The sequence below is a fragment of the Triturus cristatus genome, chromosome 9 (genome assembly GCF_964204655.1).
Source record: "Triturus cristatus chromosome 9, aTriCri1.1, whole genome shotgun sequence".
Taxonomy (NCBI): Eukaryota; Metazoa; Chordata; class Amphibia; order Caudata; family Salamandridae; genus Triturus; species Triturus cristatus.
This window is the reverse complement of record NC_140592.1, coordinates 1,034,257,403-1,034,284,275: the sequence shown is the minus strand read 5'-3', so window position 1 is coordinate 1,034,284,275 and position 26,873 is coordinate 1,034,257,403. Positions and strand designations below refer to the sequence as shown.

Below are 26,873 nucleotides of genomic sequence, written 5' to 3'. Positions count from 1 at the left end.
CGGAAGAGTACCGGACTATGAAGATTGTGAAATTCATGCAATGTGGTGTTGGCGGACATGTGAATTTGTGTGGGAACACTGTCAGAGAAAAGAAACGTGAATTGTGACTGAAACGACTTAAATTTCAAAGGTGAAACGAAACTCCTGTTTAAACGTGATTAGTGCGAACTACAAGGGCTTGCTTGTTGAAAATGGTACCATAACTTAAAAACGGGGGATCAAACTGACCTGTCAAGAGATAAGCGTCAATTTCTATCAGTCTGTCGTGGCAAACCATAAGAGTTTGTCTAGAAAAAAGGGGAACGATGCTAATTAGTGAACAGGGTATAACAACAATCTTACGAAGCTGTACAAACCGTGACTACGGTTGTTAAAGGTCTTACCGCAATCGGATGTCAGTCGAGTGGCATGGTGGAATCGAGCGTTAAAAGTTCGGAAGTGTTTACTTCCTTTTATATTCGCGGTATCGTGAGTCACTCGTCACGTGATTGTAAAAAGTGAAAAAAGACTGTGCCGTCGTAAATGTGATAATGTCTGTCTGGACAATGGTGTGATTTAGCGAAAACAATATGTTAAATGGAAATGTAAAGGTCGTCGTGTTGACCTATTACATGACTTTAAGATTTATAAGTAATATCTTTCTAAAATTGTGCTAAAAAAATAAAGATGCCAATATGTCAATAAAGTTTTGAATAATGAAAAAAAAGGAAATTAGAAAATGTATCTCCTGTGTGTGGATGTGTTAACATCTACAACCCCAGGATCAGTATAATGGGTATATAAAGGTCTATGAAGGTGTTACGGAACGATGAAGACGTCCCGTATCCAATGAATAAAATAAAGAAAACGTTAACGGTAGATATATTGAAGGTGTAATCTGTGTACTGTAATCAAATTTCGTAGTGTCAAAACGACGCTAATATAATGTGGTCAAAGCATGATCGATAAAACGTGAGAAGATAACAATGAGTGAGAAAAATACATGTGTTTTAAAACTTGTAACATTTGTATCAATATGACCAGTAGCAGTGATGAATGTATTCAATTTGCAAAATGGTATACATGAAATCATAGTCTCCTTACAAAAAACAGTGTAATTCGAACCGTTCATTTAAACCTTTCGGTTGGAGCGTGTTCAGATGTGTCATCCAAAATATTTCTCTTTCACCTTTGAAATTTAAGTCGTTTCAGTCACAATTCACGTTTCTTTTCTCTGACAGTGTTCCCACACAAATTCACATGTCCGCCAACACCACATTGCATGAATTTCACAATCTTCATAGTCCGGTACTCTTCCGCTTACAAACCTTTGTACTTTCCTTAATACTACAATGGGTGCTAGCATAATACGTATTGACAATTTTTTGATGAAATTTGTGTTGTACCCGGTTATTTGAACATAATGTTTTATGCTTTCAGAAATGTAAGTCCCCTGAAGAAGGGTTCGCCCGAAATGCATAGGGCTGAAATACTTTGAACTTGATTATGAATTTGTTGACAACCCACATGGATTATACTATGCTTGAAATAGTATGAATGTTAAAGAAATTGTTCACAATTCGAATTAAAAAACAACTTGTCAAAGAAAGCATTATTAACTGGATTACCATTATTTGAATTTTGACAACAACGGAGTGCTGAGTAAAGGACGTTACTCCTACGGGAGACAACGCATTTACATTTATAGTTTTCACCTCCTGGCTTAGGAGGTCATTTACCAGGCACCCTAAATAAATCCAACAGCATCTACCATATACACAAGGAGTGCGACGTTCCACAATCCAATTGGAGTTCTAGGAAATAACCATACTGGATAATTTATCTTACCCACTTGTCTGTTGTGAGTTCCAGACAGATAGGAACTGAGAGACATGCCCCGACCGGAGTGGGATGGTCGCGGGGTAGTGTGGGGAAGTCACTGCATGGTGGTAGGGGAATTGCGGGTGTGGTTACCTCTGGTTCTTCTCCTATTATTGTTCCCTCTGTATCCTCCCAGAAAATATCCTCTGGAGGAGCTAGATTGATTGGGGCTTTTGTAAGATGAGGAGGGATTTTCTGACACATTGTTTCGGAGCCACCCCTGTAAAAGGAAAGGCGAAAGGAACCCCTGTTGAAAGGTAGTTGCACGGCCCCCATGGACTTAGCAGTCTCGGTATCTTTCTTCATTTTCTCGATCGAAGGGCTGATTGAGTATGGTGGTTTGAACTTCTTTCATGAATCTGGAGATTCGAAGCCACGCATGCCTACGCAGTAATATGCTGGTGTTAATGGCACGAGATGCTGTATCAGCTGCATCTAGGGCACATTTTATGGAGGCGTTGGGTATAAGTTTGCCCTCTTGTTTTTGTGTTCCTCTGGTAAGTGCTGCATTAGTTTTTCCAGCTCGTCATAGTGCGCTTGAGCGTTGGCAATGCGCCAATGGTTAGCAGCTTGTGACGCAATTCTTTTCCCCGAAGCATCTATAAGCTTGGACTCCTTGTCAGGAGGAGGGGCGTCGCCTGTAGCTTGGGAATTAGCCCTCTTACGTGCGTTAGACAGAAAAAGAGAGTCTAAGGGTACCTGGCCTTTGATATACACTGGGTCTGTGGGAGCTGCTTTATATTTTTTTATCCACCCTTGGTAGAAGTATTTGGGCTCCAACAGGGTCTTTGAATACTTCGGTAGCGTGTTTTAACATGCTCTTTAGCATGGCCAGGGTATGGGTGGATTTTTCTGAGGGTGCAAATGTTTCCACTAAGAAGTCCTCTTCTAGGGGATCAGTGAGTAGTTCCACCCCATGGTAGTGAGCAGTCCTATTAATAAGTTGTGCAAAACCAATGTTATCATCTGGTGGTGATGGAGTGGAGGGATACAGATCAGGGTCATTGTGCAGATCTGGATCTTGATCATAGTCATCCCATGGTTCTGTGTCCTGTGGTATGTTATGGTTGGTATCGTCTCTTAGTGTATCCCCATCCCCACCATCATCATCATCACAATCATCCTGTGGTGTAGGTGAGTGTGTAGGTGATGGTGAGTTTGCTGGTGAGATAAATAAGTTAGGATCAGGATTCGGAGAGGGAGGTATATCAGGGAGATTTGAGAGGTATGTGCGAGTCCTCTGGGAGGTCTAGTTTCTGTTTCTTAGGAGGTTTAGTGAGAAGGTGGTCAGTTTCTGGGTCAATATGAAGTGTTTTCTGCTCTAGATCTGAAAATTCTAGAGAAGAAAGATCTTTGAGTGGTATGTCTTGTTTTGGGGCAGGAAGCTTGGGCATAGAGTGTTCCTTAACGGGCTTAAGCTGTGAAGGGGTTTTCTGACTCCGAAACCTTTGGTGAGGGAGTTTTCGGCTCCAACATTTTCTTCGGCTCCGAGGCTTTCGGTTTGTCCTGTTTCGGCTCCGAAGCTTTCGGTTTGTCCTGTTTCGGCTCCGCAGCTTTGTCTTTTGGTGGCTTCGGTGTCGAGGTTTTCGGAGTCGAAGGTGTCTTCGGTGCCGGCAATGAAGGGTGGGTCACCGGCTTGGTTTTAGGCTTCGGTGCCGAAGGTGTACGTTCAGTGCCAGAATGGGGCCGACTCGATCCCGAGTCGGAAGGCTTGTGTTTCGGCCCGAGGGCGGGGCGCCTGAAGTATGTTCACGGTGTCGACCTGAGCCAGAGGGCAAAGATGTTACTGGAGCCTTAGGTTTGGTGGCAGCCTGGGTGTTAGTACTCCGTGTCCGTTGTGCCGGGGTGACGTTCTGCTGGTCTTCCTTGGAGTTGTAGGCTTCGGACATGGAGATATCCTCTTCTTCAGGTTGGAGTTCCGGATGGACATTCGAACCTGCTCCGAAGATGTCTGGAATCGAGATGCTGCCGTGGGACATTTCGTGACATGGAGCCCGACGATCACAAATGGTTTTCTTCGATCAGAACGAAGTACAGGCCTCGCAGTGCTTTTCCTCGTGCTCGGGGAAGAGGCAGAGGTTACACACTTCGTGTAAGTCAGTGTGTGGGAACTTAACACAACACCTGGGGCATTTTTTAAACGGAGTCCATGCCATCGACGGCCATCGCGGGTAGGCCCAACGGCCTGCGTCGAAGCTTTTGGTCGAAGATTATTTGAAGTTGGAGGATGTGTGTCGAAAGCGGAACGCGAACAATACCGTCGAGTGGTGAAGGATTGCGCGTCGAAGGGGGTTCGAAGACTATACCGACCTGGAGCGCAGCAAATCACATCCAAACCCGATGGCCGAAAAAAACTATCTGGTGATGGAGTCGATGCTCATGCGCACTATCATCATAAAGAGGAGTCGCCTATCTCGTGACCACAAAGACTTCTTCAAACAAAAACAAACTGCAAACATCCGAGCCCAACACCAGATGGCGATCTATGCTAACGCATATGATCTACAGCTCATATGCCTCGAACCATTTGTTCTGGTGGTACATAGATTCCTTCTGTGAACACTTTCTGGATATCAGATTAGATTTTGATATTTTTAGTAATAATAATAGGCCATTAAAGACGGGTGAATCTGTTCAACACCAGTCGCAAATATGTGAAACTCCAATAGAAGTTATATAACAGGACCACCATAAGGAACGAGTGCCAGTCAGTTGTGGTAATTTATCAGCATTTCAGAGACTAGATAAAAAAGTAAAGATTATACCAATGTCTAGCCACAACATGAGAGAGAAGGGAGGTAGATAGTGATGAGGTGATATGCAATATAATAAAATCTACATATCTACCATAAAAAATGTTACAACATAGAAGTATCATCCTCCTTTTGGATAATTGTTCCCATGTATTTCTTCCATGAACCATTCTAAAAACTCTGTATGGAGGCCTAGGTACCCTCCTAACAAATGGCCTGAATTAGAAGGGGAGAGGGGGTGTTCTTCACAATTAGTTCATAAGAATGTCTGATGCAAGTCATTTGGAAATTGTTATGTATTGTAACTACTTTGCCTAGTTACGAACCTTTGTACCGTACAAACAGGTTCTCTTCTAACCCTGAAAACAATTGCAAAAAGCCCTTCAAAATTTCTAAAAGGAGGGATGCTGGAAAACATCTAATTTAAGATAGGCGTTACCCTGAATACACCTTCAATAATAAAGAGGTTTAAATTCTAAATGTTACAGTATTTCATGAATTCAGTACACAGGGAAGGAAATGTGCTTGCTGTTCTACTCTATTTGCTATAGCGATGGCCAACTAAAGGCTATCTTCCGAGCTTAGAATCTTGCTATCAAGAATTTATGATAGGAGACCCATGAGGAATGCGGTTACTAAATCAGGCTCTTCTGGAAAGACCACAAATGGCAGTGAGAGACATTTGTGACATAGTTTGAAACCCAACGATTTTGGTTGAGACATGTACTGATGTCGTATAAAATCTGAATTTCATAGAAAAAAATGCTAGTGAAGAAACCAATAAAAAAATGGTGAGGAGCTCCTGATGGTTGAGTCGTAGTGCACAGAAAAAAGCAATTGACACCAGAAGCACATGTTGCATATCCATGGACTCCAAATGTCGCTTCCGATCGGGATGCTAGCAGATCCATTGCTAGTAATGTGCTGCCTAACACCAGTTGAGAGATAATGCTTTTTACAGGTCGAATTTGATGCTGGAAAAACCTCTAAGTTGAGGGAATTGCCTGAGATTTTTTTTTTTAAAAAGGTGGTTTCAAAAATAAAAAGAATTACAAAGCACTGCGAGTAAAGCTTCAACCACAGTTACTTGCACTTCACTAATTTGTTAAAAGAAAGACATCAATTTTCCGATGCACCCACATCACCTCTAGCTCTGCCAATGGTTTTTACTGATGCTGTACAGCAACCCTGATGCTGTGCAGCATAGCTACGGAGAAAAGGGAAAACAAAATGCCGCTATGATGCATTCTTTAACCTCATTTTGTAGGTGTGTGCAACACAAATGCACAAGCCTACAAAACGCATTTTTAAAAGACATTAACGATCAGTTTGAACTGAAAATAAAAAAGGTAGGTTGGAAATATGAGAAGATGCAACGCAGAGGGCATGGCTGGGGGAAGAAACACTGAGGATGAGGTTGGGGAAGGAAGAAATATGAGGGGCAAAGCAACACAGTGCAGAAGAGACACAGAGGGCGGGGATGAAAGCAACACTAAAGACAGGTGGAAGCAACAAAGACAAGAGAGAGGAAAGCCGAGTGCAGGGGGAAGAGAAGCACAAGGTCTAGAGTGAGGAAAGTGGAACTGTTGGGGGGGAAGCACACAGGTGAAAAAGCAACACGGGGAGCAGCACAAGAGGGTTAGCATAACACGGAGGGGGTAGGAGAGAAGCAAAATGGAGACAGAAAGAAAGCCATAGAGCGTATTGGGGGGAGAGAAATACACAAGGGAGACAGCTGGAAAACACATGCATGTTTCTGGGGTACTTAAACAAAAATAAACATGTAGTGCTTCAAAAGCGAGCAGTGGAAGACACAAGTAATATGTCCATGCTACATGGAAGAGACCAACACAAGAAAAGGAACTAAAGCGCACACAAGTAGATGAATAAAAGGAAGCAAATGAAGGACAACAGCGCTAACTAATGGTAAAGAATGGGCGTAGTCTAAGCTGACAATAGGTTTTTTCTCCAACAGACAGCTTGTGCTGTCTGGTGGGGAGACTTAAAATGAGATCGTAATTACATCCTTCAACACAAAGCATCTGCACCATGATCAGAGGATGTTATCAAATCCATTTTGGGAAAAAACCTCCAAGAGAGCCTTGTTGAATATTAAGCATCCCTTTATTTCTGACCCTATTACAAAAAACTGATTAAATTATAGCAACAAACAGGGAGTGTTTATTTGAGGATGAAGTCAGAGGCAGCGTCATTAAAAACATATTTAAGTAAACAGTTTACATGTGTAATAAATTGTTACTGTCATACATTATTGTCTTCATCAATCTTCATTCAACTAAGTACATTTTATTGAGCAAAATAAAAAACAAATGATTACAATTTGTCCGTGTCTTCAGGAATGCAAAGATCAAATTATCCAATAGAATTTTATTATAAAACTAAACTCTGAAGTGTACCTCAGAGTTATCATGTTTCTTTTTAAAATCAGTAGTTCAACAAGGATTAGAAAAGACAATGTTCAGTGTTTCTGACAAAGTAGAAAGTGTGGACACATAAATAAGGCTTTCATTTGGCAAAATATAATACAATGCCTTTTGATATCCTCAAATGAATAATTTCTCTTTATGTCTTCATTCTGCAATGTAAATTGGAACATTGTGAGTTTGGCAACAAAACAGGTGCTAGGTTTTAAAACCTTTCTTTAGACAAAGAACAACTTTTAAATTTGACTAGTTGGATAGAAGGTTTCATTTCAATAATTTACACACAATGTAGTTTATTAAATTGATGACATTAAAAATAGAAAAAGCACTAGAACTACATAGGTGCATAAAGAACCAAACAAATATGAATCCTGACATTGCAAACACAGAAAAGAAGGAAAATATAACTTACACTGCAAGCATCTGTTGATAGTGTGTACTGCTGTGGATTCACATGCTTTGCATATACCTGCCATCTAGTGTGGGGCTCGGACATTGTAACTTGTTTTTTCTTCGAAAAAGATCCTAGTCAAGGGATGTTGTCCAACTTCTTGTTAAGTCCACAATGCAGATGGGCACAGACTCCACTTTAGAGTTTTTTTGCTCAACTGATGAATGTGGTGTGTACATTAAAAGTAATATAATGTGCCATGTTTATTGTAGGTTGGCAAAAAGTTTTCAAAAAACGTGATATCATTTCTGGCATCCAGGGAGGAGGGTGGATTTGTGTCAATCTACATCAATGCATGCTACAAACCAATGCTAACACAGTAAGTAACGTTTTTCGCTCGCAGCATGCGTGGTTGTAAATACACGTTTTGCATTAATTGTAAATCCGTGCCCTGCTGAAGCAGTGGCTAGAGTGTGGATGAAACTGATATATGGAATAAGTTCCTTAACACCGCCTGGCCTACCAATGCCTTCTGATGGACTACGATATCCACACAGTAGTGCTTGGTAAATGGGTGTGGTGTTGACCAAGTGGCTACCTTACCAATTTCCTCTAGTGAGACGTTGCTTAGAAAGCCCATGGTTATTCCTATTATGCTGGTGAACTGCGTCCTGGGTGGAGCAGGTAGGACCCTCTTTGCTTTGTGATGTTTGAATAGGTTTGACTATTCATCTAGCAATGCCTACCTTGGATATGGGGTGACCTCTGAGGCTTTGCAAACGAGTCAGAGGTGATCTGATTTTTAGAATGGCTTGGTACGTACTATCAATATAGTACGAGAACGTTTCCGTCATCTAACATGTACAGTTCTTTATCCACAATGGAATATGGCTGCAGAAAGAAGATTGGGAGCTCTATGGTATGGTTAAGGAGGAAGGGTGATACCCCTTTAGGGAAGAACTTAAGGTTGGTTCTAAGAACAACACTGTACCTGTGGACCTGGATAGAGGGCTCTTGCAGAATTAGTGCCTGGAGTTTGGTAATACGACTAAGTGAAGTAATGGCCGATACAAAGGCCACTTTCCAGGAGAGCAACCAAAGAGCCCGTTGAGGACAACACTCAGATTCAACCTAGAAGCATGTGGCACTAGGGGATATTACCCTCTTGAGACCCTCCATGAAGGCCTTAATAACCGGGATTCTGAAGAGGGACAAATGTTCCCTATTCTGCAACTGCAGTTAAAAGTCAGCAAATAGAGCTGCAGGCAAGGCCTCATTTCTGCAAGTGCAAAGGTAGGCAATAATATCCTGAACAGTAGGCTTTAGCAGGTCCAGGTCCTTGGAAATTCAGTAGTGAATAAACCATACCCATTTTGCCTCATAACAAGCCTGTGTTATGGGCCGTCGGGCTTCCTTTAAGATGGACATACATTCCTGAGGAGGGTTGAGGTACCCGAATTCTAGGACCTCAGGTGCCAAATAAGGTTGAGCTGTCGGTAATCTGGATGCCTCACCTGACATTGCTTCTGTTTGAGAATTTCTGGCCTAAGCACAAGTCTCTCATGAGGGGTGAGGGACATCTCCAGGACAGTGGAGTACCAGAGCAGTCTGGCTCAGGTTGGTTGTACCAGAATGAAGGTTAGTGTTGTTTGCCTAAGTTTCCTTATCACACAGGGAAGTAGTGAGAGTGGTGGAAAAGCATTGACCAATATACCTAACCAATTTGTCCATACTGCATTGCCCATGTACTGTGGTATGAGTACCTGGCAGTTTGGGCATTTGTTTTCTGGAGTGGAGTTCTTACTCGTGGACTTGTTGATACATCCTGTTGAGCAGCAGCTGCTGCCCGTGCAGGTAAGAGCGTTGGGGCAGTAGGGCCAGGTGAGGGGGTATTTCTACGGATGATGAAGAGGGAAAATTAAATACATTTCCTTCAAAATCCCCCCCCCCCCCCTACCCGGACTTACCTGCATGGGCACAGCAGCTGAGCAGGCCAGTAAAGTTGTTGTCCGCCCGCCTCTGGGTGATATTTCCCCATAAGGTGAATGTTGCAGAGAGTGCTCAATCCCTACTCCTGGAGTAAGAAAGATCTGAGAGGAGTGTGTGCTACCCTCTTCTGTAGGTAGTAAATTGCAGTCATGTCTGTCTTGACCAGTCCACATTGCCCTGAATGACTTGTAAGAAGGCTTTGCAAGCTAAGTGAATGGCTAGTAGTTCCAAGCAGTTGATCTGGCAAATCGGTTGTTGGAAGGGCCACTCTCCCTGAACAGTCAAGTTGCTGAGGTGCAATGCCCTAGCCTGTGAGAGAGTCATCCATAGTAATGGTCACTTGCAATACTGTTTCAGCAAAAGGCCTGCCTTGCAATACATTGTTGTCATGAGAACATGCAGAGAATGGTGCACTTTGGCCTGTACCAACACTAGATCTTCCCAGTGACCCCTCTGCTTGAGAACACTGAGCCACAAGGCACTCTTGGAGGAGGGCGCATGTGAAATCTTGCTGGCAGAACAATAGCGATACAGGGGGCCATCATTCCTAGAAGGCGCATGTCAGTACGAATTATTAGCAGACAACTGGGCTGAAAAGGAGGAAGAAGCTACTGAAATGCTGTGAATCTCCCTTGATTGAGGTACGCTTTCTCTGAGACTCGCTTAAATGCGGGCCCAAAGAAGGGCTGGACTGCAAATAAGGCTTGGTAGCGTTTATGGCATGGACATGGAAGGTTGGATGTGCGCTAGGCCAAGCAGCTTGCAACTGCTCTTGATCAGCCAATCGTCCAGGATGTTTGAAGCGGTTGTGTGTAGCTCAAGGCAATAGCCCTACTGGATTGTGGCTAGGACCCAGGTTTTGGACATGATTTCCACCCAGCAAGAGAGGAAGTCTAGTCACCTCCCCCTAACATGTGACGTGCGAATAGGGGCGAGGGGGCAGGAGGGTAGGGCAAGTCACTATTAAGTGGTCCTGGATCCCTTGCCCCTGCTGTTACCCCTGCAGGAGCCTCTGTTGCATTCCCCTCCTGGCATGCTGTTAAGCCTGCTATTGCCTCTGGTAGACATGGAATCGCCGCGTCCCAAGGCAGTAGTGGCTGCAGTTGCTCTGGGAGAATGGGGACGCAGCCCCACAGGAGGCTCCTTCTTAGCCAAGGAGTAACATGCTTTGATGCACAGAACGACCCACCGAGAGATGGTCCGTTTGTGCACAGCCCGACCTTTTTTGGCACCCACATAGCCAACAAAGAGTTGGTCATCCACCCGGAACTGCTGTGTACGCTTCAAATCGAATGCGAGGGCACGTTTTGGGTCCAGACGGTGGAGCCTCTCCTCCTCCCTTGAAGGATGCGGAGGCGGAAAGAAGGTGGGCAAAGTGATGGTCTGCCCAATGTGGAAGGGCGTGACCACCTTTGGCAAGAAAGAAGGACGGGTCCTTAAAACCACCTTGTCCGGATAAACGGAAAGGAAAGGGGGCTTGGAAGAAAGAGCCTGGAGCTCACTCACCCTTCTGGCAGAGGTGATAGCTACCAGGAAAGCTGCCTTGAGCGCGAGAAGACGCAAAGGACAGTTATGAAGGGGCTCGAAGGGAGCGCACATCAGATATGTCAAGACAAGGTTTAAGTTCCATTGAGGCATTATGAACGGCACGGGAGGAAACGTGTGCGTAATGCCTTTCAGGAAACGGTTAACAACCGGGGACTTAAAAAGCGAAGGCTGATCTGGAAGCCGTAAAATGGCGGAGATGGCCGAAAGATAACCTTTGATAGTGCCCAGAGCAGAGCCCTGCTGGGCCAAAGAAAGAAGGAACAGAAGGACTTCAGAAAGAGGGGCAGAAAGTGGATCCACAGCCTTCGCTGTGCACCATGCCACAAACTTGCTCCACCTGCAGGCGTATACCGTTTTAGTGGAGGGACACCTGGCTGCCAGAATGATATCACAGACTTCGGGAGGAAGATCGAAAGCTGTCAACTGTCGCCGCTCAATCTCCTACCGAAGAGGCAGATGGATCGGGGGATCGATTGCCATGCTGAGTAGCTCGGGATACCAGTATCTCCGTGCCCAATCCGGAGCCACAAGGATGACTTGGGCCCGGTCGCGCCGAATCTTCTTCAGCACTCTGGGCAGAAGTGATGTAGGCGGAAAGGCGTAAGACCGCAATTCCACTTGCGGCGAAAAGCGTCGCCTGGCGAGTGCCACCTTGGAAATTCCAACACGCAGAACTGAAGACATTGTGCGTTCTCTTCGGTGGCGAATAGTACTAACCAAGGCTCGCCCTACTGCTGAAAGAGACCTTGCACCATGTCAGATCTCAGACGCCATTCGTGATCCATCAAGCACCGGCGGCTGAGTTCGTCCGCCCTGGCGTTCAGAGAACCTGCCAGGAGTTGAACCATCAAGGTGATGCCTTGATGTTTCACCATGTCCAGAGGTGCAGAGCCGCCTCACATAGGGTCCAGGACCCCACCCCGCCCTGTTGCAATACCACATGGCGGTGGTGTTGTCCGTGAGCACCTGCACCACACTTCCCCGGACGGAGGGAAGGAATGCCTTCAGTGCAAGTCGGATCGCCCGAAGCTCCAACAGATTGATATGGAGCGGGGACTCGGCCGGAGACCAGAGGCCTCTGATCTCCGCCTCTCCCAAGTGGCCTCCCCATCCCAGGAGGGACGCATCCGTCACCACTGTGTGCGCCGGTTGGGGAAGGGAGAGAGATCTGCCATTGACCTAATCGCGATTCGTGAGCCACCACTGCAATTCCCGTGCAGTGCCCTCCAAGATCTGGACATGACTGGATAGGTTGCCCTGATGCTGTGCCCACTGGAACTTCAGGTCCCACTGCAGAGCCCGCATATGCCATTGGGCCGGTGTCACCAGCAGGATGCAGGAGGCCTTCAGGCCCAGAAGCCTGAGGGTCATCCTGACTGAAACCCGGGACAAAGGCTGAAAGATCGGAATCATAGCCTGAATATCCCGGAACCGCTGCTCGGGAGGATAAACCCAAAACAGAGTCGAATCCAGAACTGCTCCGATGAAGGGGAGCTTCTGAGAGGGACTTAGGTGCGACTTCGGCACGTTGATGGAGAACCCCAGCAAATGCAGGAGGTCGGCCGTAGTCTGAAGGTGGTTGACGACTGCCTGGGGCGAGCCCGCCTTCAACAACCAGTCGTCGAGGTAAGGGAGACTGACACCCCTGACCTGCGCAGATGAGCTGCGACCACCGCCATCACTTTCGTGAACACCCAAGAGGCGCTGGTAAAGCCGAAGGGAAGCACGGCAAACTGAAAATGCTCCTGGCCTACCGTGATCCACAGACAACGCCGGTGGGCCGGCAGGACAGGGATGTGAAAATATGCGTTCTGCAAGTCCAACGCTACCATCCAGTCTCCAGGGTCGAGGGCAGCCAAGACCTGAGCCAGAGTCAGCATTTTGAACTTCTCCTCCCGGAGAGAGCGGTTGACGTTCCGGAGGTCCAAGATGGGACGCAGAGCCCCTTTGTCCTTCTTGGGGACCAGAAAGTAGTGGGAATAACAACCACTCCCTACTTCTGGCCCAGGAACGCACTCTATGGCCCCCTTGGCCAAGAGGGCCACAACTTCCTGCTGGAGAGTCACCATGCTGATTTCCAGAGCCGCCTCTGCGGAAGCAGCACCTGCGGCCGCGCGGAGACTGGTTCTGCAGAGGCTTGCTGAAGGAACGTGCCTGGGCGCCGCTGCCTTGGCCACGAAAGGAACGAAAACCAGGAGGGCTGGGCTCTTCGTGGAAAGACCCAAGGACTTGGCTGTGGCCCGCGAGTCCTTAAAACGCTCCAGCGCACTGTCGGCCTTATCACCAAATAGGCAAGTGCAGTCAAAGGGCATGTCCATGAGCAAGCTCTGGACGTCGGGCGAGAACCCAGTAGAATGCAACTAGGCGTGGCGTCGCAGCACCACAGTCGTAGAAATAGCCCTGCCCAGCGAGTCAGCGGTGTCCAAACCACACCGAATGGTGAACTTAGCTGCATCCTTACCCTCAGCAACCGCCTGGGAAAGCACAGCATGGACCTCCTCAGGACACTGAGGCATCACCTGAGCAACCGTATCCCACACCACGTGGGAATAGTGGCCCAATAAGCAGGCGGTGTTCACCGACCGCAGCCCCAAGCTGGCCGAGGAGAACAACCGCTTACCGAACTGTTCCAGCTTCTTAGAGTCCTTGTCTGGTGGAGCCGTGGGAAAGGCACTCTGCGACGTCGAGGTCTGGATGACCAGACTCTCAGGTGTGGGATGAGTGGTCAGAAACGCAGGGTCACCAGGCGACGGGCGGTGACGCCTAGCGACATTCTTATCCACAGGGGCCCCTAAAGCCGGCCGCGACCAAGTGCCGAACAGGACATCGGTGAGGGCGTCGTTGAAGGGAAGCAGTGGCTCCGACAAAGTCGACGCCGTCTGGAGCACCTCAGTAACGAGATTAGTTTTGAGGACCACCGTAGGAAGATCAAGGTTGAGGACCTCGGCAGCCCGACGGAGCACCATCGTGTAGGAAGCACCCTCCTCCATCGGAGGCGGGGGAGAGGCAAACCCCGGGTCAGAAGAGACATCAAGGTCGCCTGCGTCCTCCAGATCATCCACCCAGTCCTGCTCGTAGTCACATTGATGGGCAAGAGGGTCCTCAGACCCCTCCCAGTCATCCTCCACCTCCGTTGCAGGAGGAACCGGCCGCAGTGGCAGAGACGGAGCAGGGACAAAATGCGTCGGAAACGGCGCCATGAACGGCGCCGGCCGGGGTCGGACCAGCACCGTCTCCCAATGCGGATCCCAGGCAGGAACGAAATGGTGCTGGAACCGGGGCAAGGGTGAAACAAACGGCACCCACTGCGGTGCCGGAGGCGGAGCCGAGAGCGGCGCCGGAGCCGGAGCCGGCAGAGCTGGACCTCGTGGGGCCGGGGCCAACGGCGTAGGATCCTGTGGCGCCGAAGCTGGATCCGCCGGCGGCGCCAACAGGATCTGGACGCGGGAGCCCGAGGCCTAAAAAGGCGGTCCATGGTGGCAAGAAACTCTTGCATCTGTTCGGGAGTCGCAGACAGACCCGGGTAAGGCGGGTAGGCCGCGGGACTCCCAGGCTCCAAGGGAGCTGCAGGGGCAGAACCCCTGTCCCCCTCGTCCGCATCCGAGGACTGACGGGGGGACGTCAGTGAGAGAATACGCTTCTTCGACTTCTTTTTATGTCGTCGCTTACCGGAATCTGCCGGCAAAGACTTGGAGCCCGAGGAGCGACGACTGCGGCCCCGCGAGCGGTCCCGGGAATGGTCCCTGGACCTGGTGCGGCGTTGGGACGAGTGCCGGACCTCCAGCAGTTTCTGGCGCCGCTCCCTCAAGGCCTTCGGGGCCATGGCTCGACAGTCCCGGGAGTCATGTTCGGTCTCCAGGCAGTAGAGGCAAACATCATGGGGGTCCGCCACCGACATGTTGCGACGGCAGGCCCCACAAGACTTAAAGCCAGGCATCCCTACGTGCACCAGGAGAAAAAAGGGGAGACAAAAGAAGAGTAGTCAAAAAGTGACTAAGGTACGTGCTCTATCCGGATCTGCGCTTGCTGGCGCGGAAAAAGAAAGAACCGATGTCATCGTGTATGGGTGGCGCCTAAGTAGTCTCCGTGACGTCATCTCGGTGCTTCCGATGCCAGCGACGGACGCAGAGCCGCACGCCGCCACCTACTGACGCGCAGGGGTACTGTTACAAAAAACTTTCCGGATCCAGTCTGATGCCTGGGGATATTCTAAGGTAAGGAATCTATCACTAACGTGTCTCTTTCAGATCTGAACATTATCCTGGCCCAACGTGAACTGCAGGTAGTGCTGATCGGTCTACAGGACTGGTATATGGAAATAGGTGTCCTGCAGGTCTAACGCTACCATCCAGTCTCCAGGGTTCAGGACAGCCAAGACCTGGGACAGTGTGAGCATCTTGAATTTTTCCTTTCGGAGAAAGAGGGTGCAGGTCAAAAATAGAACAGAGACCCTCATCTTCTTTGGCACCCAAAAGTAGCGGAATTATCAACCAGGACCTACTTCTGGTGCAGGCAACCTCTCAATAGCCCCTTTAACCAAAAGGGCTTGCACGTCCTGCTGTAAAATGGACATATGAACCACGGACAGTCACTCTGGGTGCAGCAGAGTGGCAATGAAGTGCAAGTACCTCCAAATACTGCAAGGGTTAGAGGAACATAAAAGGGATATGACTATCTTACTTGACAATCCACTGGAGGCCAAGCTAACTGTAGTAACCCTGGGGAGAAAGGGTCATCTCCCATATTAACAACCACCGACCCCTTTCAGGCCCTTTGATACTGAAGGTAACAGGAGTCTGGTCCAGTGAAGAAGCATAATGGACCAAAGCAAAAATGTCACGCTGAACCCTGCCAGTCCACCCCGCTTACGCCTGATGTAACTGAAATATTTCCTTAGGGTGTAATAAATCCCCAAGGGGTAATGAAGATGGGCAAGAGCCAGAACCTGAACTACCTCAGGTGTGACAGTTGGGGAGGCTCCTTTATGCACATGCAATAGGATTGTCCAGTTCTTAATGTAATTACTGATCACACATCCGTCACATCCTTAAAATGGTGACAGGACGGCCCATCAGTATGAACCCCAAATTGTTAATACTGGGTTGCTGGATGACTAGGGAGAGACTGGAAGCACACAGGCACTAGTTGAAATAGGTTTCTTGTTAGGGAAGAGAGATATCTCTCACCACTCGAGGTTGAAAACAGTCCCAGTCACCAAAAGGCTCAGTGGGATGAACTGCTGTGATCAGGCATAAGAGGTGGTTTAAAAGACCAGAGGATGTCCCAAAAAACCAGAAACAATTGGGGAACTTGGATGGATTATTTTAGAGGGGCAATGCTTTGACTGGGCTAGATTACATTGGGAAGAGTTCAAGTCTTGTAGGTAAGGCGATTGATCCTGCTCAGTATTTCGGATTATTCGGATGTCATTCTGCAATTGCATCGGTTTCTTGATAATACAATAAAAATATAAATCTTTTTTTAAATGTATAACTAATTAAACTAATCTATAACTCAAATGGTGGTGGTGCCTGAGAGCTAAACAATCAAATCGATAATAAGTTTCAGATCGTATCAGAGTGTAATATTTAGTGAGGAGGAATCTGTGAATTATTATCTTACAAAAGTGATCATTTTGTAATATTTGTAGTTTTATCTGGGTTGTATTTATTTATGCCATTCACAGCCAAATATACAAAAATTGTTTACTAATTACAAATATGTGGCCAGAAACATAATGAGAACCGCAATAGTCAAATTGGCTGGATCAGGTATGAGCAGGACAGGCATTGCTTACCTATTATCTGGAAGTGTTCATTTCCCTTTGTAAGCTGCTGGTTTAATGCTTGAAACAGCTGCTGTAACTGCGACACGGTCTGGTTTAAACTAGTTGCCATCATCCCTTTCCTATCCGTCTCCTGGAAGAAAAAGAAAAAAAGCAAACTTCAGTACAAAACAAAATTTAATCAAGAGAATGAGTTAATAGTAAAATATCATAAAATGTCACACTAATGAAAATATATATTGTGTGTGAAGAAAGTCTGATTACTACATTTTATTCTGGGGTATCATTTATACTATGGCAGACAGCCCGACAAGTTAGCGGAGGCTTCGACACTCGCTCTTCTGCTGGAGGCCCATCCTTCATAACTGGGGATCTCTGTACCTTCAGTGCATCCAATAGTGTGGGGGGTCCACTAAAGCTCAAGTAGTTTGTTGTACCATGTTGGAAAATGTGTTTGTTTTACTGAAACAAACTCCAAGAACTAGTTGGAAAAAACAATGTCCTTGTCAGCAGAGAGTCCCTAATCGATTTCCCTGCGCATGTTAGCGATGATGGTTAGCCCTGCATTGAGCGGGGTGACTAGCCCTGTGACTGGGGGGATCCAGTTGCGTCTGGACCACAAGACCAAGGATTTCTACCAGTAGAGCAGGCAAAGTCTCCACCGTGGGAAACTCAGCAATCCTCCCACCTCTAAATAGGGTGGGGATCTGTGAGTTTTATAGATGGGGGATCTGCTGTAATTTGGCAGATGCTGTGTATCTGCCAACCTCTAAGTGAGCGCTGCATCTCCTTATGTTTTGTTGTGATCTTGTCATTATTTATGTATGTCTTATTGTTTGCTGCACCTATTACCTGGCCCCTGGCATCTGTGTGTATGTTACAGGTAGCAAAAGGTGCAATACATGGAATGTGAATCTGTAAAATAAGACTACAACTGTTTTTGAAAGCATCAGCACACTGACATTCAAACATCAATGTGCTGCAGCAGTCAACCAATGTTACGTCTGCCGTTAGGTTTCCTAAAAAAACCCACAAAAAAATAGGTACATTTACTACAGAGGCTCAGACCCATAATGACCTTTTGTATTTTAGGTTACAACTGCTGACTAACAGTCCTGATGCAGAGGAAAGGCCAACATTCTCCAGCATACTCTGAAGAGTGGGGTTCATCTATGGGATGTATATTAAAGGAAAGATGACATACAAATTTAGTAAAAGATATAAATGTTTTCTGAGCATTCTGAGCTACAAAGGCTCAGCAATAATACATCACTCATAGCGGATAGCTCAGATTGGCAGAGTTAGTCTTGTTCCTGAGAGACTGTTAGGTGACTGAGCCACTTAAAGCACCAAAAACATACACATTCTTCGCAAATATTACAGGAAATCTGAATAGTAATTTATGCTGTGGTACCATGTATTGGACCTTGCCCTATGTGCATGTCTGAGTGCTGCAGAATGATGAGGTCAGCGTGTCCTGCATTCTGACTCATGTTATCTCCTTGTCAAGCACAACATATACTGCTACAGTATAATACCTGTGACTTGCAACTTGTAAATAAATTAAAGAAACAGCTCGTATTTGCGGGTTGTCAAAATCGACGACTTCATTGCAGCGAGCAACAATTTTTAATTAAATGTTTGTTTTTCTTAGTTTCTGTGAAATAACATCTGTTGTATGCCGTGTGAAGTATGATCCTACCATGTAAAGAGGGAGGGATTTGTCGCTTGTATTATCTAGGAGTAGACATAATTAACATTTTATGTGTTACTCGTATGTCTTAGCTGGAACAGTGCTTCTTTGCAGTGTGGTCTATGTGGAAGCCATGCATGATTGACTAGAGTGGTGTATTTTCCTGATTTATAAGCATAAGCATGCTATGGAGGGGAACAAGTGAGGGTTTCATGCATAAGTAGAGAATGCACTGCTTTTAGAACGTAGCTTAGTGGAACAGAATTGTAAGACATAGATGAGCGTGGGGACTAGCTTACTACCCGAGAGGAGTATATTTAATGGTTTTGGTTGGGTATGAGCTGAGAAAAGCAATCACATGAATGCAGTACAGGCAGCCAATGTACATGCTTTTTGGGGGCCACCAAGTGGTGACAGAAAGAAACCCACAGGCCCCGGATCCAGGAAGCCGTGGCAAATGACAAACTGGATATAGGGCAGCAATGGCAAGTGATCTATAATTCTACCCCCAAATCCTGGCCTCCCTCAGGGGTTCATGGAGTGTAGTGAAGGGGAAATGCTGCCTTGGCAAATCTAGAAGAGTCAGACGTCAACCCCCAGGGATGCAATGGATAAAGGCAGCCATACTTAATGATCTTGAGAGTCAATCTGAGCTCTTGATAGAATCAACTCACTTGCATGCACTGAGCACAGGTACCGTGGTTTCTATTCCATGTAGTGAATCTGTTGGTGACCAGGTGGCAATAATGAATATGTTACCTATCTTTTGTAGAGCTCTTTCTGGTGGATACTCTAACTGTAGATTCCTCAACTTTTGAGCTGAACATCCGTTGCGCCAGACTGGATTTGGAATATTTGAGCAATTTGTCCAGTGCGCTGTCGTAGTACCCAGCAACCTCTTCATGCCTCCGTAAGTGAAGGCACAAAGCACTATGTAGGTGTAACATCTGTGCACTGACGTCTGCTTACAACCAAATATTCAGCTCCTCCGACATGGATAGTCAGTGACCGACTAAGCAGTCTGACAGTGTGGAAAATCTAGTGGTGAGTTTTATAAATACCTAGTAGCATCCTCCACAGAAGAGGAAGAAGGGCAAGTTGGTGGAATCTACTCTTACGCAGCGTATCTACCAGAAGGAACATTACCAAAGGGAAGTAACTTGCTCTTCTGATGGATAAGTCCAACTCCAGATTACTCACTTTTTGAATAGGTATCAAAGCAGAACTCCCAAAAGGGGGAGGGTCTGAACAGTGGACTTCACACTAGGAAATCCTGCGGGGCCAAGCAGGCAGAAAAGCCCTCGCTGCAAACATGAGAGTCAAGGCAGTAATGCCACTTGAAGGTGTGAACGGATGCTCATGTCTCTGCATGGCACATGTCCAGCACCACAACACCTCTGGGTCAAAGCCATAGCGGTAGTTTTAACTTCAGTAGACAGAGCTCAAAATCTCTCTAAAGGCTCCTTTTAGGCAAGATCTAGCACATCTTTATAGTTATATGACGGAACCACACATGCCAATAGCACGCTGTCATTACAACAAACGTATATTTACCATGCATGCCTTTACAACGAAAAATGTTTCCGTTGTAAAGGCATGTATGGTAAAGGCATTACATGTAAAAATTTATCAGGTAAGGTAAGCATAATATCTATCGCTATATATAGATCACTATATATACACACACACATACATATATATATATATATATATATGTATCTCCAAATACCCAATCTGAACGCTAAAATTACCCTTGCCATCCAAAAACCCATACCCACTCTAACCCTAAAAACACCCTCGCCTTCCAATACCCCAAAACCAACCTAAACACTAAAATTACCCTTGCCACTCTAAAACCTACATCCACTCTAAACCCTAAAATTATCCATGCCACTCAATGTATATATTCCCTCCTGAAACAAACACTGTTGGATGATTCAGCCGCACTTTCCCTGTGATTTCCACTACAACAGAGATGCCACTTGAAATCCAGGAGCTCAGTCAATATTTATTTGTAGTTTTTATTTATCAGCAACACCCACAATGGAACACCAATGCGTTTAGGCCTTCAATCATATGTATTTATAAATATATTTCAAGCCTATACACTACTGCTGATTGAGATTACACACCCTTAAAACCACATTCTCTATTGCAATTATTTCCACCTGCCAGTTAATGAACTGCAGGCGCTGGCAGTGCCACCACTGTGTACCACCTTCTTTCCAGACAAGCTAGTACTTCGGACTGTGGTTTCATTTCTGCCAAAACTGGTGTCACCGTTCCATGTGAGGCAGTCCATCACACTCTAAGCTTTCTTCTCCCTGTCACGTCCTTCACAAGCGGAGGAGAGGCTTCACCATTTGGACTCCAAATGGCCACTTAGCTTTTACATCATGCGGACTAAAGAGCATCAAGAGGATGACCAACTTTTGAGGGGTTCTCTGCTTCTAAGAAGGAAAAAAGCAGTACTGAAGCAGAGCTTATCCAAAAGTCTAATTCTTTGCATAAAGATGGGGGAAACAGTCTTTATGACGACGCCTGAACCCGGCATGCCTTTACCACGCAGGCTTTACAGCGCATGCATCTTTACCATGCATGCCTTTACCACACAGGATTTTACAATAAATATGCCTTTACCATGCATGCTGTTATAACGGAAATGTAAGGATTTTGCAGTAAAGTGGATTACATAGGGGTGCACATTAAGAAAGTAAGAACCAAATTAAGGTCCCATTACGGCATAACAAATGGTGCAGGAGGAAATGAATGTCAGCCCTTTCAAAAGCGCTACATAACTAGTGACAAAGAGGGTTGATCTGGCAAATGTAAAAAGTCTAACAAATAATATTTAACTGTGCCCTTAGCAAGGTCTTGCTAGGCAAAATACAAGACAAACGTAAGATCAGAAAGTTTATCCAGCAGCGAATCACCTGACATTCCTCATACCAGGCCACAAACTTTGCCAGATGTCCAGAATAGAGAGAGTTCATGGACGGCCAGCAGTCCTTGGATAGATAGAATCAGCTCAGCTGGTCCCGTTCAATCTCCGTGCATACAGGTGTAGGCTGAGGGGGATTGTGTGTGCAACCATGCCCTGTTGGAAGAGGTTGGAGCACACTGCTTCACCTCCCAGCACAGTTTGCCCCTTAGCATTCTGGTCAATGCAGTTCATGGTACATGCTTACTTCAAATTTCACTGGAGTATTCCACCAAAGTTGGTGCAGATTAGTGCTGTAAATCTGTAGACACAGGTTTCTGGATATCATCCGTCATCAGTACAGATAAAAACAAATTTTATTTGGGGTTGCTGAGCAGGCTGCCACAATCTTTTCAGGTCTCAGTACTTCTCAGAGGCGCACAGGTGCATCTCCACAAGCTCGTCGGCTCAATGGCTCAAGGGAGCCTTTTCAAACAGGAATGGGTGGGAGCCAACTGCTTCACCTCCCAGCACAGTTCGCCCCTTAGCATTCTGGTCAATGCAGTTCATGGTACATGCTTACTTCAAATTTCACTGGAGTATTCCACCAAAGTTGGTGCAGATTAGTGCTGTAAGTCTGTAGACACGTGTTTCTGGATATCATCCGTCATCAGTACAGATAAAAACACATTATATTTGGGGTTGCTGAGGCAGTGTGCTCCCCATTCCAACCATGCCCTGTTGTTGGTAGAGCAGGTTCTCCCACAGTGCTAGATGGGTTGTGGACAGTCACAGACTCAGCAGGTCGGTGTACCAGACCATCCAAACTACTCTGGGGCTATCAGGTTGATAGCTAGATTATGCTCCACATCTACGTTTTGTTGCTTTTGTGAGAAGGGAGGTGTGTGCTATCCTGTATTAGCCCCTGCCCTTCATGTATGTTGGACTGTGGCAGAATGATTTGGGATGTTGAAGTGTTCAATGTATTTTTTAATACAAATGACATGTAGCTTTGAAGGTTGAACACAAAGCCTCAGAACCACCTAGACCTGAACATAAGACCAAACCCAAACCATTGGGATCATATACTGAATGTTCCCGATTAGCTGTTCACATCAAGTTGGTAACTTGCCTGAGCTTTGTTAGCATGTTGGTAGTGAGGCATGTAACATGGCACGACATCTAATTATTTGTGATGTGCAACAACTAAATGAAGAAACCCTTCTATCTGCACCTGGATGCGATTACTTTACTGTATGCGTTTGCTAATGTGGGAAAAGTTCACAACAACGTTTCTATCATTGTCACCATCATAGAAGCTCATCTGTGTGCAAATCTCCAGTAAAAACATTTAGGAGATGATTATTCCTACAAAATACAATTTTGTAGCATTTGTGTGCTGACAAAACCCATTTTATAAACTCTGCAACTTCACGAACTTGAAACATTGTTGGTGAATACCAAGTTTTTGTAAATTACTTCTGTTATGTTCTATATAGAAAACATATCAAACTATGAAAAAATTTGGATGATGGACACATAGGTGCATTTGATAGCAATAAAAGAAAAAACCATACCTAGCATCCATCCAAGGACCCAGCCTGCTCCCCTCCAAGTAACTATAAAAACCAAACAAAATTCAAACCCAGGAATCTTAGCTTGCAAATGTAGGTGAGTATCATGTGCTCATACCAGTCAACCTGGGCAAACACTGACTTCCATGGCATTAAAATCTTACAATTGGCAATAACAAAGCCAGGTAAATAAACCTGCATATTTGTTCACTCCTTTTAGTAGCACAAGTAATCTTAAGAGGTATGTCTCCATCAGGTTAGTCAATGTGTTTGCGACCTAACTGCAAAAAAGTGGAACAATTGAAAATTTGTCCCTTTACATTTGGCACCTAGGAGTGGAACAATTGGAAATTTGTCACTTTACATCTGGCACCCAGGGGTGCGCCTTGTGTTGACCAAAAAAAGCGATGCTGCTGTCAAGTACGCATGGCAGAGCAATTCAATTATAGAAGTTTGAAGAGGGTTGCAAGGGATCTTTTTAGGGTTTGCTATTGCTTATCCCCAGTTTCCTTCTAAGAAGCCCTTGTTTAGGTCATCCAGCAATTTGTCCTCCAGATGACCCAACCCATGGTCATGCATTGTCAATATCATCCCATATAAGAGCATCCTATTAGCATTGTCCAAGTTGAGCAATGCAAGCAAGAACATATGTGTGATTGGTTTTCATGTTTTGCCGCCTGAAATAAGGTGAGCTATAAGGGTCATAAATGTGTACAACCAAAATTGACCTGCAGGGATGCCAAAAGCCTAATTGACCTTGGTGAACATCTGCAATGTTTTGCTGTTATCCAATTCACCCACGCATGGAAAGTCGCTGTGGTTCCATAGGGACATGTCCAACGTTCAAATAATTTTGCCAGAGTGGAAACTCCCAAAGTAGAACCATCAGTAAAACATGCTTAAGTGGATGTTTTTTTTTTTTTCTTTAAACTTCCTTTCCATCAGTAACAAGCAAGTTACTTCGTTTAGGTAACGCCTTATCTGGTAGAAACTATCTAGCCACAGATTCCTTACCTCAGAATAATCTCCAGGTGTCAGACTGGATCCAGAAAGTTGTGAGCAGTGCCCCTGTGTGCCGGTAGGTGGAGTTGTTCGGCTCCGCATGGCGTCATTGGTGTCACCTACACCAGAAGTGGCGCACGCGGTGCCTAAAGAAGCAACTCCCCAGCGCACTGACGTCAGTTTCTTTTGCAACTTTTCACAACAGGAGTGTGGAACCAAGAACACTAACCACTGGTGTGTGAAACTATGCCCTTGATCAGGGAACAAGCCTGTACCTAAAAATCTGGTCGCATAGTGAGGAGGATGGGTGGGTCGGTAAGGTATCTGCAGCTAGATAAAGTCTCTACCAGATAATGAGTTAGCTAAGTTAAGTAACTTGATCATCTGATCGAGATTTCTAGCCGTAGACTACTTACCTTCGAATAGATACTCAAGCAATACCTCCCTGGAGGTGGGTATTCTAACTCAATTTAGACTAGAAAGTCCCTCAAGACCGAACGGGCAGAGAGCTCATCCTGACAGAACAAACTGTACAGGCAGTAATGTTTGGTGAATGTGTGCAATGAAGCCCACATTGCAGCCCAACAGATGTCCAGGACCGGAACTCCACATGCTAACGCAGTGGCGGCAGCATTTTCTCTGGTGGAATGAGCACACAAGCCCTCTGAAGGTTGCTTTTTGGCCAATGCGTAGCAGACCTTAATGCAGAGCACCATCCACCGTGACATGGTTTATTTCTGCACAGCCTTCCCTTATCCAGTAAGCATCTGTTTGTGGAATGTAGTGCTGTAGATTCACATGCTCTCCCTACTTCTGCCATTTAACGTTGGGTGAGAGTGTTGCAATTTTTTTTCTTCTAAGAAGTCTTTTGAGCCGAGCGGTAGAGTGACTCCTCCTCACGGTGATATTCTGCATGGGCATCAACTCCTTTGTTAGATTTTTTTCCAGCAGGCGGGTAAGAGAGTGTAAGGAAAGTGGCAAAATAAAGATGTCCATGCTAATAGAAATGTGTAAAACGCAACTGCAACGGCCACAGGCATCTGGGGAGGAGGGAGGGCGCATGTGACTCTAAAGCACTACATGCCACAAACAGATGCTTACAGGGTAAGTAATATAATCCGATCGATGGCATGTGTAGCAGCAGCTACACATGCTCTGCATAGACTGTAAAGCATACCCTCCTTGAAAGCAGTGGCTAGTGTGTGGGAGCTGGAGTAGTTTGAAAAAGGTACATAGCACTGCCTGACCTACATTGGCTTGTTGGCGTGCTAACACGTCCACACAGTAGTGTTTACTAAATGTATGTGGTGTAGAACATGTAGCAGCTTTACAAATATCAGCAATGGGGATATTTCCTAAAAAGCCATAGTTGCTCCCTTTTTACGAGTAGAGCGTGCTCTGGGAGTTATAGGTAAAGGTAATTTGGCTTTGATGTAGCAAGTTTCAATGCATTTTACTATCCATCTGGCTATGCCTGACTTGAATACAGGGTTGCCTTTATGAGGTGGAGAAAAAGCTATAAAGAGTTGCTTTGTTTTTCTGGCGGTTTTAGTTCTATCTATATAGAACATAGGTGCTCCTTTATGTCTAAGGCATGGAGAGCTCTTACTGCTACTGAATAAGGGTTAGGGAAAAAGACAGGTAGCTCAATTGAGTGATGAAACTGAGAAACTACAGTCGGTAGGAATTTAGGATCAATCCTAAGACCACATTTTTCTTTATGTACTTGAAAGATTTGTTCTTCTAAAGTTGATGCTTGGAGCTCTCTAACAGGCCTGAGTGAGGAAATGGTAACTAGAAATGCCACTTTCCATGATAGAAATTGAAGTGGGCACGAGTTCAAAGGCCCAAAAGGTGGTCCCACTGAGTCTAGTAAGCACGAGGTTTAGGTTCCAAGAGGGTGCTGGAGGTACACAAGGTGGAATAACTTGTTTGAGTCCTTCCATAAATGCTTTAATGACTAGAATTCTAAATAGTGATGGATGTGGTCTATTTGGAGCTATTGCAGCAAGATGCAATCAAATAGAAGTGTATGCTAAATTAGACTTCTGCAAATGATGTCCTGCACAGTGGCTTTGATAGGATTGAATTGTTTAAGTTGGCAGTAGCAAACAAAACCTTTCCATTTTGCAGCATAAAAGGCTGTAGTTGTGGGTCTACGTGTCTGTTTCAGAATATACATACATTCTGATGGTAAGTTTAAAAAAGCAAACTCTTAAGACCCCAGGAGCCAAATTGCTAGGTTGAGCATCTTAGGGTCTGGGTGTCTTATTTGTGCTTGATCCTGAGTGAGAAGGTCCGGCCTGATGTCGAGGTGCTCGTGTGGGACTACTGAGTGATCTAGTAGTGTTGTGAACCAGGGCTGACATGCCCAGGTGGGAGCTACAAGGATCAAGGTGAGAAATGTTTGTCTGAGCCTCCGAACCAGCATTGGATTGAGAGGGAGAAGTGGAAAAGCGCAGGCAAATATCCCTGACCATCTTGGGAACCAGGATGCGAAGTCTGGGCATTTTGCGTTTTCGGCTGTGGCAAACAGATCTATCAGAGGAAATCTGCATTTTTGCAGGTAGGGAAGGAGGACTTCTGGGCGGAGTGATCATTCGTGAGTGAGTTGGTGCATTCTGCATAGCAGGTCCGCAAGATCGTTGTCCGTCCCCGGCAGATATTGTGTCAACAAATGAATGTGATGGTGAACAACCCAGTTCCATCTGGTCAGAGAGGTGCGACTACTGGGAAGACCATGACCCCACCTTTCCGTTTTTGCAGATAATACATGGCTGTCAATTGTCCGTTCAGACTAGAACAACCTTGTGAGATAGATGGAGAAGGAGCGCTTTCAGTGCAAGGAATATTGCCTGAAGTTCTAAGTAAATGTGTAGAGATTGATGTCTGGCATCCCGCAGAACTTGTATTG

At 45.8% G+C, this 26,873-nt stretch overlaps 1 protein-coding gene across 32 annotated transcripts in view; it reads right to left on the bottom strand.

Moving 5' to 3' along the window:
- Nucleotides 1–6,718: 6,718 nt before the first annotated feature.
- The window catches only part of KTN1 (kinectin 1), a 484,843-nt gene continuing 464,688 nt past the window's right edge, over nucleotides 6,719–26,873 (bottom strand). For all 32 annotated transcript variants that reach the window (XM_085626790.1, XM_085626798.1, XM_085626810.1 and 29 more), the window contains 2 exons: nucleotides 16,783–16,903; nucleotides 6,719–7,209 (listed from right to left, as the gene is read on the bottom strand). In XM_085626790.1, coding sequence (XP_085482916.1) covers nucleotides 7,205–7,209; nucleotides 16,783–16,903 — 126 coding nt within the window. In that variant the 3' untranslated portion in view covers nucleotides 6,719–7,204. The remainder of the gene's footprint in view (nucleotides 7,210–16,782; nucleotides 16,904–26,873) is intronic.